The 13,627-nt window shown below is 54.9% G+C and overlaps 1 protein-coding gene across 1 annotated transcript in view; it reads right to left on the bottom strand.

Moving 5' to 3' along the window:
* Window positions 1-7,564, bottom strand: part of LOC133361006 (uncharacterized transmembrane protein DDB_G0289901-like) — a 28,004-nt gene extending 20,440 nt beyond the window's left edge. Inside the window, exon 1 of the mRNA XM_061579890.1 lies at window positions 7,165-7,564. Coding sequence (XP_061435874.1) covers window positions 7,165-7,564 — 400 coding nt within the window. The remainder of the gene's footprint in view (window positions 1-7,164) is intronic.
* Between the last annotated feature and the right edge of the window lie 6,063 nt (window positions 7,565-13,627).

The following is a 13,627-nucleotide window of genomic DNA, read 5'->3' as shown; positions in this document are numbered from 1 at the left end:
GACTCTGGACCCCAAGCCGCCAACGTCCTTCTCAGGGCCGGGGCTCAGTGCGGTGCCGGTGGTCGAGAGGTTAGGACCCTGAGGTTCCTTCGGCCTGATGACCTTGTGAGGGCCAGGTCCGGACGGGCCAGTGGTCAGGGACCCACCGGACCAGCGGTGGGTCAGCCGAAGAGGTCGCAAACGGGTTTTGATTCCTTACCCGTACCCGTACCCGGCCGCACCAGGGTCGCAAATGGGTACCCGTACCCGGCCATACCCGTACCCTACCCGTACCCGGCCGGGTACGGGTAGGGTACGGGTATCGGGTACCTGATTGCGACCTCTGGGATGAAGCCATGTTGCAGGCGCGGGTTGGTTGATTCTAGGAACTTGAATTGTGAGAAGAGACAAGACGTTGGGAAATGAGTGACAAACGGTTACTCATATTCTTAGGTTTTTTCGGTAAAGTCACGTAGGTAAAAAAAAATAATTAATAAAAGTAAAATAAAAATATTTTATTATTTTATATTATTTTTATTTTACTTTTATTAATTTGAATTTTTTACCTATGTGACTTTACCGAAAAAACTAAGAATATGAATCCTTGCAGTCACGAAAGCTCCAAATCTAAAACAGTTACTCACCAGTGACTCACGGCCTACCCGTACCCGTACCCGGCCGCACCAGGGTCGCAAACGGCTACTCGTACCCGTACCCGGCCGGGTACGGGTACGGGTAGCCGGGTATCGGGTAGGGTACGGGTATCGGGTGCCCGGTTGCGACCTCTGGTCCAGTGTCCATCGTCTAGCCAGCCGGAGGGCTGGAGTAGGGAGAGTCGTAGGTACGATAGCCCGGAGGCTGTACCTCCCTAGGTTGTGGGTTGAAGGGGCCCATTACCCCTTTGTGTTAGGGTTTAAGTGTAAACTGTTTGGTGAAATAAACCGTGTTGCCTCTACGACGACTCCGTCTCCCTACAAGAACATTACACTAGTACAGCACTAGTGTGTAGTGTAGTGTATAGTATAGTGTGTGTGTAGTATACTAGTACAGCACTTGTGTGTAGTGTATAGTTTAGTGTAGCGTATAGTGTAGTGTATAGTGTAGTAGTATACTAGTACAGAACTAGTGTGTAGTGTATAGTGTAGTGTATAGTGTAGTATACTAGTACAGCACTAGTGTGTAGTATAGTTTAGTGTAGTGTATAGTGTAGTGTATAGTGTAATATACTAGTACAGCACTAGTGTATAGTGTAGTATAGTGTAGTGTATAGTGTAGTATACTAGTACAGCACTAGTTTATAGTGTAGTGTCGTGTATAGTGTAGTGTATAGTGTAGTATACTAATACAGCACTAGTGTATAGTGCAGTGTATAGTGTAGTGTATAGTGTAGTATACTAGTGTAATATACTTGATGACTCTTGGACGCCGGAGTTGGAGGCACACGTATTTATTCAGCACAGCACAATCGTGGGCATACAACACTGGAGGGGGTATCGGCCCCCTCACCCGTCTAGCTGGGGATACACTTGCTAGCTACGTCTAGCCTACCTCCTAGTCCTCCACTAACGGGCTAGGGGAGGCTATCTAGCCCGACACTGGTAAGTCGGGCTCACGGTACCCGGAGTCCCAGACCAGCTCTGATAAGAGCACCGGCTCTGGCTCTCGGGACCACGCCGCTGGCTCGGTCCTGTTCGGCCCTGATAAGGGCGGCGATCCAGGGGAGTCCAGGGCCCTATCTAGACGGTCTTCGGTCTTCAGTGGTTTAGCTTTAACATTATCTCCCCGAGCCCTCCGGCTCATCTCCTTATATACCAAAACCCCCCACTGAGGGGTGGGGCCAGGCTGCCCGGTGTGGACGTCGTTGAGAGCACCCCCCCGTGCACTCACGTAGCCCCGCCCACTGTGTTTGTTTCCCGTGTGATCCTATGTATAACAGGCCCTCCGTAACACCCCTACATCACCCACCCCCCCCCCCCCCCCCCGTACAGCTCGCAGCTGTCCCGGCTGCAACAAAATGACAATAAAAGTGTATTTACCCCTTGACCCCGCGTGTGCCTCACAATTTTTTTTTTCCAACAATACGAGAACGAGAACAACAACAAGAACAACATCAGCAAGAAGGGAAAATAACACCGACGCACCCCCCCCCCCCCCCGAATAAATACGAAGTCCGTAAAAACACCCTATATACAATTTGCAGGGAACCACACCACACACACGACACACACAGCGAACACAACATATGTACAATCCAATGTGCAAGGAACACACCACCCACACAACACACAATGAACCTAACATGCGAAGAAAAAAAAATTCTCTTTTTTTTCGGCATCACAAGAGTCTGCGCATTCTTGCGCGCGTCCTTGCAGCAGGCCCGTCACACAGGGCAACCCCGGATGGCGGACTGTCGGGTGGCAACCGTCCCGTCTCCGAGTGAGTCTCCTTTTTGATGCCGCGAGACCCTCGGCATCCCCAGGAGGGGGTTATCGGGCGTGAGCCCGTCACTCCTGATGCACCTGGGGGGTGGCACAAGCCGGCAACGCATTAGGTGAGAGCAACCGAGACGGACCCAGTGAGTCGGTCGACTCCTCCTCCCCATGTTTGGCCCACGCGTGTGGTGGAAAGTGGGAATTGTACACGCAACGAAGGGGTTTGATGATTCATGGAGGGGTTGCACAAACCACAGCCGCCCGGCTTCCACCCATTTGATGCGTTACGCACCTGCCGGCCAGCAAAACCGTCAACCACCCACAGGTGCCCCGTCAAACGGCCGCACCAGTTTAGAGGATGGTTGCAAGTGGCACCTAGTGGACAGTGCAAGCCATGCCGTGTCCCCGGCCTTCCACTGCGCAGACGTGTGGCCCGACCCAGTCTGAGCCTCTCGTTAGGCTTTCTGACGGAAGGTCAGAATTTTGGCATGGCCCGCATCCCGTGCCTCCGCTAATTTAGCAAGATTAAATTTAACATGGTCGGCCAATTTAGTTTGTAACCCTTGGCGGCGCGGGGGATCCTGCAGCTTGGGCCCGAACAGGGGCGGGTCGATGTGGTTCGGCGCCATACATGAAAAAGAAGTGGGAAAATCCCGTTGCCGCATGGGGGGCCATTCGGTAATGCTGCCAAGACCCCTTGAATTTGCAGGTCCCAATCAGTCTGTGAGTCCGAAACCTGCTGTGACAACATCGACGTGATGGTTCGATGCAGACGCTCGACCATCCCGTCAGTTTGCGGGTGATACGGGGAGGTACGAGCTCACAGACTTGTTGGAGTAGTTTTCCGGAAAAATTTTTGCCCTGGTCGGTCAGCAGCCGCTCCGGAGCACCTTTGTCCAGGACGTATCCCTGGACAAAGGCCTCCACGATGGCTGCTGCCGACTGGTTGGCAAGGGGCCAGGCCATAGGCCAGCATGTAAAGTATTCCACACCAGTCAACAAATATCTATTGCCCCTGGGGGTGGCGGGGAATGGGCCCAGAATATCCAGCGCGACAAGCTCGTTGACTCTTGAGACTTTGATTGATTGCAAAGGCGGGTTAGACTCCCGTGCTGGTGGTTTCCGTTGCGCACACTGAGGGCATGATCCCAACAAATCCCCTGACATCCCTCGTCATGCCTGGCCAAAAAAAATCAAGCTGGAGCAAGGCGAGGGTCTTTTGGGGTCCCCAGGGTATAGAAGGCCGCTCATGAGCGGACCCACACCACCTACCGCCGCAACCTAGAAGGGCGGTGTTCGATGGGACAGTCCGTCCAATGCATTAGCAGACGCCTGGGAGCCATTTCCCATGAGTCGGCATCAACCCCTCCATCCGCCGAGCACCGCCGACCGACGATCTGCAACGCGAGGAGGGAGGTATCCTCCATCTGGAAGGCGCCTCCCATTCAGTGACAGGCAACCCCAACAGGGATCTTTTCCCTGTTGTGCGATTCGAATTCGTCAGTCGACGTTGCGTCGTCGGCGCCGCCAAGACCGGAACGGATATCTCCCCCGGAGGCCTGCAACGTCCCGACCCCAGGAGGCATGCGCATTCGGGAGTGGTTGGCCATGCGCGACAGAGCGTCCGCATTGTGTGGCGAACGCCCTTACGGTACGTAGTTTCAAAATCAAAGTCCTGGAGAATCTCCAACCATCGAGATAATTGTCCCGATGGTTGTTGAACTCGCAGGGCGTACTGTAGTGCCGCATGATCTGTGCTGACGGTGAAACGCCGACCGTACAGATATGGGCGATACTGTTGGATGAAATAGACAATTGCCAACAGTTCCCGACGGGTGACACAATATCTTTGCTCCGCTGGAGACAACACCCGACTACCGTACGCGACTACCCGTTCTACGCCGTCAACCACCTGGGAAAGCACGCCCCCAATACCCGTGTTGCTCACATCGGTGTCGAGCAAAAAGGGTTTTGAAAAATCGGGGTAAACCAAGGGAGGAGCTTTTACCAGAGCGTCCCAAAGGGAGCGGAAAGCAGCCTCCTCCTCCTGTCCCCAATGAAACCGAACCCCCTTTGACATCAAAGCGTGTAGGGGTTTCGCAATCGTCACAAAATCCGCGACAAACCGTCGGTAATACGACGCGAATCCAACGAAACTCCTGACCTCTCCCACAGAGGTGGGAGTCGGCCAGGAGCTGACGCACTGCGTTTTGGCGGGATCGGTAGCAATACCTGAGCGCCCGACGATATGTCCCAAATAACGCACAGATTCACGTAACAGATGACATTTTTGGGGTTTTAAACTTCAAATTAGCAGCCCGCATTTTGAGGAAAACCGCCCACAACCTCTGGAGATGTTCGTCAAATGTTTTACTAAGACGATAACGTCATCCAAATAAATCAAACACGAGTCCCATTGCAATCCAGCCAAAACCAATTCCATCAATCGCTGGAAAGTTGCCGGCGCTGAGTGGAGTCCCATCGGCAACCGGTTGAATTGGAACAGGCCGTGCAGTGTACGGAATGCAGTTTTAGGCTTTTGAATCATCGTCCAGAGGAAGCTGCCAGAATCCCGAAAGCAAATCCAATGTGGAGAAGAATCGCGCTCCCCGCCAAGGCGTCAAGCGATTTGTCCATCCGTGGGAGCGGGTATGCGTCGGCAAACCGAAATTTTGTTAAGGCGACGAAAATCGATGCAAAACCGCAACGAACCGTCCTGTTTCTTAACTAGAACGATCGGCGCTCCCCAAGGGCTGGTGGAAGGAGAAATGATGTCGGCGGCTAACATGTCATCCACAGCCGATTTGACATGGTCCTTTTCGGCGGGACTTAACTGAAAAGGATTCTGGCGTATTGGCGCGCTGTCACCTGTATCAATATGGTGACGCAGCAGATGAGTGCAGCCCAAATCGTATTTGTCCCCGACTGAAAACGTCGGAAAATTCCCGCAGTAGTGTTTTAAGTTGTTGACGCTCTGAATTTGACAGGTCCGTCGGTCCCGCACAAAGCGCCTCGAGCCACCCTTCATCGCTGTCCGAATGTGGTCGCGGCGCAGGGACAGCGGTGACGTGATTCGCGACGGGTTCCTCACAGGGCACCGGCGTTGCGTGAGCAAGCACGGTCCCCTGTGGGACCACCACCGTCTGCGAGCCCACATTGAGGACCGCGATGAAGGGGTCTCCGTCCCCTCTTACTATGGTCTGGGCCGGAAGTAAATGAGGTCCACTAACCCTAGACGGCCCCAGCAGAACCCCTTGGGCCCCAATGCCCTTAGCGAAGGGCCGCCGAAGTTTCAAAGGAATCAACATTTGTGCCCCCGGAGGAACGCACACCGTTCTATCTACGAACGCCGGCACCGTCACGAACGCCGTTCGACTCCTAACGGGGGATGGCAGAAACGCCATGCGTCGGCCCGATGGGAGCTCAATGCATCCCTGGTCGATTAATATCCTAATCGGTATTTTGGCCAGGAAGTCCGTCCCCAGCAGGCACGGAACCGCCAGCGAGGATGAAACAAAAATCGGCCCAGACAATTTAATATCCCCGATACAAATTTGGGCTCGAATTTGTCCAATGATGCCAAGTGAGCCTCCATTAGCAGCATAGAATGGCACGTTAACGGGCATCAAAGGACAGCTCTGGACAGGGAGAATATTGTAAATTAACTCCGAAATAATAGTCGCCGATGCTCCCGTATCGACCAGGATGCGCACCTCAACCCCGTCGATGTGCCCCACAACGGCAGACGACCCCGACGATGTGGCTAGAACGCGATGGGCCAACACGGACCACTGGCCGGGTTCGATATGAGTACCCAGAGTGGTGCGTGTTGGTGCGATGGTGCGCGATATCGGCCCCCCATTCGCTGCGGTGTTTGAGTGTGTGACGGGCGTGTGCGTGGGCCAAACATGAGGGGTGCCGCGACTCGCCGGGTTATGATGGTGGAGCTTGTGACGAGGGCCGGCGTCCCGTTGAGGTGTCGTCCCGCGCTGCTGAGGAGAGCGGCACCCCGAGGCGACATGGCCCCGGATGCCGCAGTTGTAACAGCGCGGGAGCGCTGGCGACGACGATGGATGGTTGAGATGGCTTGAACCGCCCCGGTCCGCCCGTACTCCCGCTCCCTGCTGCCGTTGATGGTCGATGGCGCAAATCTCTTCCGCCGGGAGGGTGGCTGCAGCGACGGCACGCCCGCTCGCCGCCTTGCTGGCCTTCCGTCGTTGTGAGCACAGGTTTGCGTGGAGGAGTCGGGCCGCTTGGAGGGAGCACATCTCTGCGTCGTCCTGTGCGACGATGACGATATCTAAGTCGTCCGCCAGCAGGAGTATCTTCTCCGTAACCATGGCGTCGACACCTTCGTTGTCCATCCGTGGAAAAGCCGCCTTTGCCAGTGCCAGGAGGCTTGTGCGGTACGCCAGGGGCGACTCCTTTGCCCCCCGCTGGCGATCGTAAAAGAGTTGCCGACAGTCCGACGGCGGACCGTATACTGCAGACAGCACCTGCATCGCCTTCTGCAGCGTGGAGCGCCTCTCCTTCGGTGCCGATGTTAGAGTGGCGAGGGCGTCGCTGTCGAGGAGTGCCGGCAGCGCGCGGAGAGCCTCGGCGTCCGTCCACTGCGCCATCTCCTGGTGAGCGAGGAAGCGCCGCTGGAAGCCGCCCCAGTCGCCTTCCTCGCCCACAAATTCTTTGAGTGGAGGTAGTCGCTGATGTAAGGCAGCGGCTGCCGCGGAAGATCGCACTCCCTCGTCCCCCTCACCCGGCTCTGCCTCGGCGCGAACAACCGATGGCATCGCCGGTCGCACCCGTGGTGACGTTCCGTCCGTTGGTGATGACGCGGCAGGTACTGTACTCCCGCCGTTGGACGCGATGCTCAGACCAGCCACGCCCTCAACAGCAGCTGCGGCGATGGCGGGATTTTCAAAGCGGTGCTCCATCGAAATGACGGGAAGGCGCTGTGGTCGTCGGCTGCCGTCGCCCCGTGGCGGTCCAGCAGCCCCCAGCTGTGTGATGCAGTCCAGCATGGCGGCAGCGGCGTACAGCAGCTCCGCCAGCTTAGCGTGCGCCTGCCTCAGCCCCTCTGTCGACGGCTCCCCATTCTCCTGTTGCCGCGGTGTGGACGCCTCGGGCCCCGACTGCTCTGTGCTTTCTTCAGGCATCCCGGGCTCCCCGACTGCAACGGTGTCCTCCCCCTCCGGTACCCTGACTCGAGCTGTCCGGCGCGTGTCCATGTTCGTAGATTTTTACTTCTGACACCAGATGTAGTAGAGTTCACGACTCTTGGACGCCGGAGTTGGAGGCACACGGGTTTATTACACGCAGCACGGTTGTGACATACAACACTAGAGGGGGGTGTCGGCCCCCTCACCCAGCTAGCTGGGGATACACGCGCTAGCTACTTCTAGCCTGCCTCCTAGTCCTCCTCTAACGGGCTAGGGGAGGCTGTCTGGCCCGACACTGGTAAGTCGGGCCCGGTACCCTGAGTCCCAGACCAGCTCTGACAAGAGCACCGGCTCTGGCTCTCGGAACCACGCCGCTGGCTCGGTCCTGTTCGGCCCTGATAAGGACGGCGAACCAGGGGAGTCCAGGGCTCTAGCTAAGACGTCTTCAGTCTTCACTGGTTAGCTTAACATGACTCCCGAGCCCTTTGATACATCCCCTTTTATACCCAACCCCTCGCTGAGGGGTGGAGCCCCGGGGGATCACAACGTCCGAATCAGCCCCCCCAGGGTGCCTGGCGCGGACGTCGTAGAGAGCACCTCCCCGTGCACTCACGTAGCCCCGCCCACTGTGTTCGTTTGCCATAAGCTGCCATGCATAACGGGCTCTCTCTCTAACACCCCTACAATAGTAATGGTGAGTGTGGTGTAGAATGGTGAGTGTGGTGTAGAATGGTGAGTGTGGTGTAGAATGGTGAGTGTGGTGTAGAATGGTGAGTGTGGTGTAGAATGGTGAGTGTGGTGTAGAATGGTGAGTGTGGTGTAGAATGGTGAGTGTGGTGTAGAATGGTGAGTGTGGTGTAGAATGGTGAGTGTGGTGTAGAATGGTGAGTGTGGTGTAGAATGGTGAGTGTGGTGTAGAATGGTGAGTGTGGTGTAGAATGGTGAGTGTGGTGTAGAATGGTGAGTGTGGTGTAGAATGGTGAGTGTGGTGTAGAATGGTGAGTGTGGTGTAGAATGGTCAGTGTGGTGTAGAATGGTGAGTGTGGTGTAGAATGGTGAGTGTGGTGTAGAATGGTGAGTGTGGTGTAGAATGGTGAGTGTGGTGTAGAATGGTGAGTGTGGTGTAGAATGGTGAGTGTGGTGTAGAATGGTGAGTGTGGTGTAGAATGGTGAGTGTGGTGTAGAATGGTGAGTGTGGTGTAGAATGGTGAGTGTGGTGTAGAATGGTGAGTGTGGTGTAGAATGGTGAGTGTGGTGTAGAATGGTGAGTGTGGTGTAGAATGGTGAGTGTGGTGTAGAATGGTGAGTGTGGTGTAGAAAGTAGTAGAGGGAGGGAGCCCTAGCACAGCCCACCAATCAGCAGAGAGCGTGTGGTGGTGTGTCACGTGCTTCTTCAATAGCGGGAGGGTCGCCATTGCTGCTGTTATAAAAGCTGTGGGAGATGGATGGAAGTGACGGTGGTGTTAGTGGTGATGGGGGTGGTGATGGTGATGATGATATTGACGATGATGGAGGTGGTGGCATTGGTGGTGATGATGGAGGTGGTGGTTTTGGCGGTGATGATGATGATGATGATGGAGGTGGTGGTGATGGTGATGATGATGATGATGGAGGTGGTGATGGTGATGATGATTTTGACGATGATGGAGGTGGTGGTGATGGTGATGATTGTGATGATGGAGGTGGTGGTGATAATGGTGGAGGTGGTGTTTTTGGTGGTGATGATGATGGAGGTGGTGGTTTTGGCGGTGATGATGATGATGGAGGTGGTGATGGTGGTGAAGATGGTGGTGGTGTTGATTGTGATGATGGAGTTGGTGGTGGTGATGATGATTTTGACGATGATGGAGGTGGTGGTATTGGTGGTGATGATGGAGGTGGTGGTTTTGGCGGTGATGATGATGATGATGGAGGTGGTGATGATGATGATGATTTTGACGATGATGGAGGTGGTGGTGATGGTGGTGATGATTGTGATGATGGAGGTGGTGGTGATAATGGTGGAGGTGGTGGTATTGGTGATGATGATGATGATGATGGAGGTGGTGATGGTGGTGATGATTTTGACGATGATGGAGGTGGTGTTGATTGTGATGATGGAGGTGGTGATGATTGTGATGATGTAGGTGGTGATTGTGGTGATGATGGTGGTGGTGTTGATTGTGATAATGGAGGTGGTGGTGGTGGTGATGATGATGGAGGTACCACGGGTCGACTGACTGAGATGACTGAGATGACTGGCTGATGCACCACCTGTGCCCCCTACTGTGCCAACTTGCTGTGCTTTAGCCACCCGGCGCTCTGCTCGTTGTTGTGAGCGTCGCTCCTCCACCCTCCGTTGTTGTTGGAGGGCGACTGCCTCCAACTGCCCAGTAGCGTCCTTCACGAGCCTCCTCCACAGAGGCCGATCTTGACACCGCTGGTACCAGTCATCGGCAAGTCCACTCAGCTCCACGTCCTCCTGTACCACGTCACTCCATCTCTTCTCCAGCCCGTGCCGCGCCCGTTTAGCCCCCTCGATCCGGCCGAACGAAAGCTGTTTATGCATGCGGTGGCTGGGCATGCGGGCTACATGGCCCAGCCAACAGCTTTGCCTGCCGGAGGAGCTCACCGATGGGACTTTGCTCAGATCTTTCAAGGATTTGTGAGCTCCTCACACAATCCAGCCTGCAGGTTAAACCCAGGATGGATCGTAGGCAGGCCAGCCTAAATGTTTCTAACCGGCGAAGATGCTCCATTAGGGGGGTCCACGTTTCGCAAGCGTAGAGAAGGGAGGGAATGACCGTGGCCGAGAATACCCGAAGCTTCGTGCGGAGCGACAGACCAGGTAGCTTCCACACAGCGTTACGCAACAGATGAAAATATATTGCCGCTCGACTGATTCGGAGTGAGACCTCTGCTGCTAAACTGGAGCCGGTCATGAGCACACTGCCCAGGTATGGGAAGCTCTCCACTCTCTCCACTACTGCTCCATCACCGATTGGGAGTTGTGGGGGTGGAGTGTCCGATGGTACAAAATACCCAGGCAGGTGTGCTTAGTAAGGTCCCACCTCTTAGTGGCACGCTCCAGTATCAGCAGCAGCGTCTCCAACGCCTCCTTTGAATAAGCAGCTATGTGTGTGTGTGCGTGTACGTGCGGGTACGTTTAACAAAGATCAAATATCCCCCGTATAGCCTACAGGCTGTAGGGGCAAGTGCTGTTAGCGAGCACCTATGAAGGCCGGAACGGTACACGAGGGGGTGGGTGGCCAGCACCACGCCCGACCGCCTTTGTCTCCCCAGTGGCGATGTTTACACACCGCACCAGGTACTCATTTGAGGCTGAGTCGACCTAGGGGAGGCCCCGGACCGGTTCAGATAATCGTCACTGGTGTTAGCCGTGAGCGGGAATCGAACGCGGGTCGCCAGGTTCATAGCGCAGCGCGCTAACCACTACACTACCGCTCCCAACTACGTTTAACACACACAGACACACACACACAGACACACACACACACAGACACACACACACAGACACACACACACACACGTGTCACGCTATTGGTTAACACAACCCACACTCAGACACGCCGCGTTGTTGCTAACCGGGGCGGCCCTGTTGGGTTCGAGCCGCGCGCAAACTTCCACCACCTTCCTCCACGTGTGTGATACCCTCTGCTGCCATTACCACCAGCACCTCCTCCTCCTCCCGTCAGTGATTGTGCGTGTATGTGCGTGTAAGTGCATGTGTATGTGTGTATGCGTGTACGTGCGTATGCGTGTGTATGTGTGTGTGTACGTGCGTGTACGTGCGTGTACGTGTGTATGTGTGCGTGTACGTGCGTATGCGTGTGTATGCGTGTGTGTACGTGTGTGTGTGCGTGTACGTGTGTGTGAGTGTGTGTGCGTGCGTGTACGTGCGTGTGTGTACATGCATGTGTGTGTGTACGTGTGTGTACGTGCGTGTGCGTGTGTATGTGTGCGTGTACGTGCGTGTACGTGTGTGTGTGTACATACGTGTGTAAGTGCGTGTATGTGCGTGTAAGTGCGTGTGTATGTGTGTATGCGTGTACGTGCGTATGCGTGTGTATGTGTGTGTGTACGTGCGTGTACGTGCGTGTACGTGTGTATGTGTGCGTGTACGTGCGTATGCGTGTGTATGCGTGTGTGTACGTGTGTGTGTGCGTGTACGTGTGTGTGAGTGTGTGTGCGTGCGTGTACGTGCGTGTGTGTACATGCATGTGTGTGTGTACGTGTGTGTACGTGCGTGTGCGTGTGTATGTGTGCGTGTACGTGCGTGTACGTGTGTGTGTGTACATACGTGTGTAAGTGCGTGTGTGTGCGTGTAAGTGCGTGTGTATGTGTGTATGCGTGTACGTGCGTTTGCGTGTGTATGTGTGTGTGTACGTGCGTGTACGTGCGTGTACGTGTGTATGTGTGCGTGTACGTGCGTATGCGTGTGTATGCGTGTGTGTACGTGCATGTGTGTGTGTACGTGTGTGTACGTGCGTGTGCGTGTGTATGTGTGCGTGTACGTGCGTGTACGTGTGTGTGTGTGTACATACGTGTGTAAGTGCGTGTGTGTGTACATACGTGCGTGTACGTGTGTGTGCGTGTACGTGCGTGTGTGTACGTGCATGTGTGTGTGTACGTGTGTGTGTGCGTGTACGTGTGTGTGCGTGTGTGTACGTGTGTGTAGGTGCGTGGGGAGCGGTAGTGTAGCGGTTAGCGCTACGCTGCGCTATGAACCTGGCGACCCGGGTTTGATTCCCGCTCATGGCTAACACCGGTGACGATTATCTGAACCGGTCCTGGGCCTCCCCTAGGTCGACTCAGCCTTAAATGAGTACCTGGTGCGGTGTGTAAACATCGCCACTGGGGAGACAAAGGCGGTCGGGCGTGGTGCTGGCCACCCACCCCCTCGTGTGCCGTTCCGGCCTTCATAGGTGCTCGCTAACAGCACTTGCCCCTACAGTCTGTTAAGGCTATACGGGGGATCTTTGTAGGTGCGTGTGGATGTACGTGCGTGTGTGTGTGCGTGCGTGTGTGTACATACGTGTGTATGTGTGTGTGCGTGCGTGTGCGTGCGTGTACGTGCGTGTACGTGTGTGTAGGTGCGTGTGGATGTACATGCGTGTGCGTGTACGTGTGTGTGTACATACGTGTGTACGTGTGTGTGCGTGTGTATGTGTGCGTGTGTATGTGTGCGTGTGTATGTGTGCGTGTACGTGCGTGTGCGTGTACGTGCGTGTATGTGTGCGTGTGTGTACGTGCGTGTACGTGCGTGTGTGTGTGTACGTGTGCGTGTGTGTGTGTACGTGCGTGCGTGTATGTGCGTGTGGATGTACGTGCGTGTGTGTGTGCGTGTGTGTACGTGCGTGTACGTGCGTGTGTGTGTAGGTGCGTGTGGATGTACGTGCGTGTGTGTGTACGTGCGTGTATGTGTGCGTGTGTGTACGTGCGTGTGTGTACGTGCGTGTGTGTGTGCGTGTGTGTACGTGCGTGTACGTGCGTGTGTGTGTAGGTGCGTGTGGATGTACGTGCGTGTGTGTGTACGTGCGTGTGTGTACATACGTGTGTACGTGTGTGTGCGTGTGTATGTGTGCGTGTACGTGCGTGTACGTGTGTGTGTGTGTATGTGTGTACGTGCGTGTGTGTGCGCGTTATCGTCGTCGCTGTAGCGTCGGTGTGTGTGCATCGTGATTGATGTCCCCAGTTTACCACCCACCACCCTATCGAGTCACTAACACAGACGAAGACCCCCCCAGTACAGCCTGTGACAGCCTGTTTGGGGCCAAGTTCTCTTAGTAGCGAGTAGCAGCAGCAGCAGTAACGCCCATGAAAGGCTGTCACTGTGAGGGTTGCTCTTTTTAAATCCTTTATATTAAGTTCACTTGCTTGCTTGCGCGCTTACGACCGTGCAAATCTTTCGGTCGTTGTTTAACCCACTTCCCGTGATCCAATCGAGCTGACATTTTGCACACAGACTCGTTGTGCGAGACAATTAATGTTCGTGAAATTTTTTTTCTCCAAAATTTTATACTGTTTAGGGAAAACAAATTAAATATTTAATTACCAATT

Source organism: Lethenteron reissneri, chromosome 70 (genome assembly GCF_015708825.2).
Source record: "Lethenteron reissneri isolate LAM-NWPU_2019-01 chromosome 70, ASM1570882v1, whole genome shotgun sequence".
In the NCBI taxonomy this organism is placed as follows: Eukaryota; Metazoa; Chordata; class Hyperoartia; order Petromyzontiformes; family Petromyzontidae; genus Lethenteron; species Lethenteron reissneri.
The sequence above is the reverse complement of the archived record's forward strand: the minus strand, read 5'-3'. Positions and strand labels throughout refer to the sequence as shown.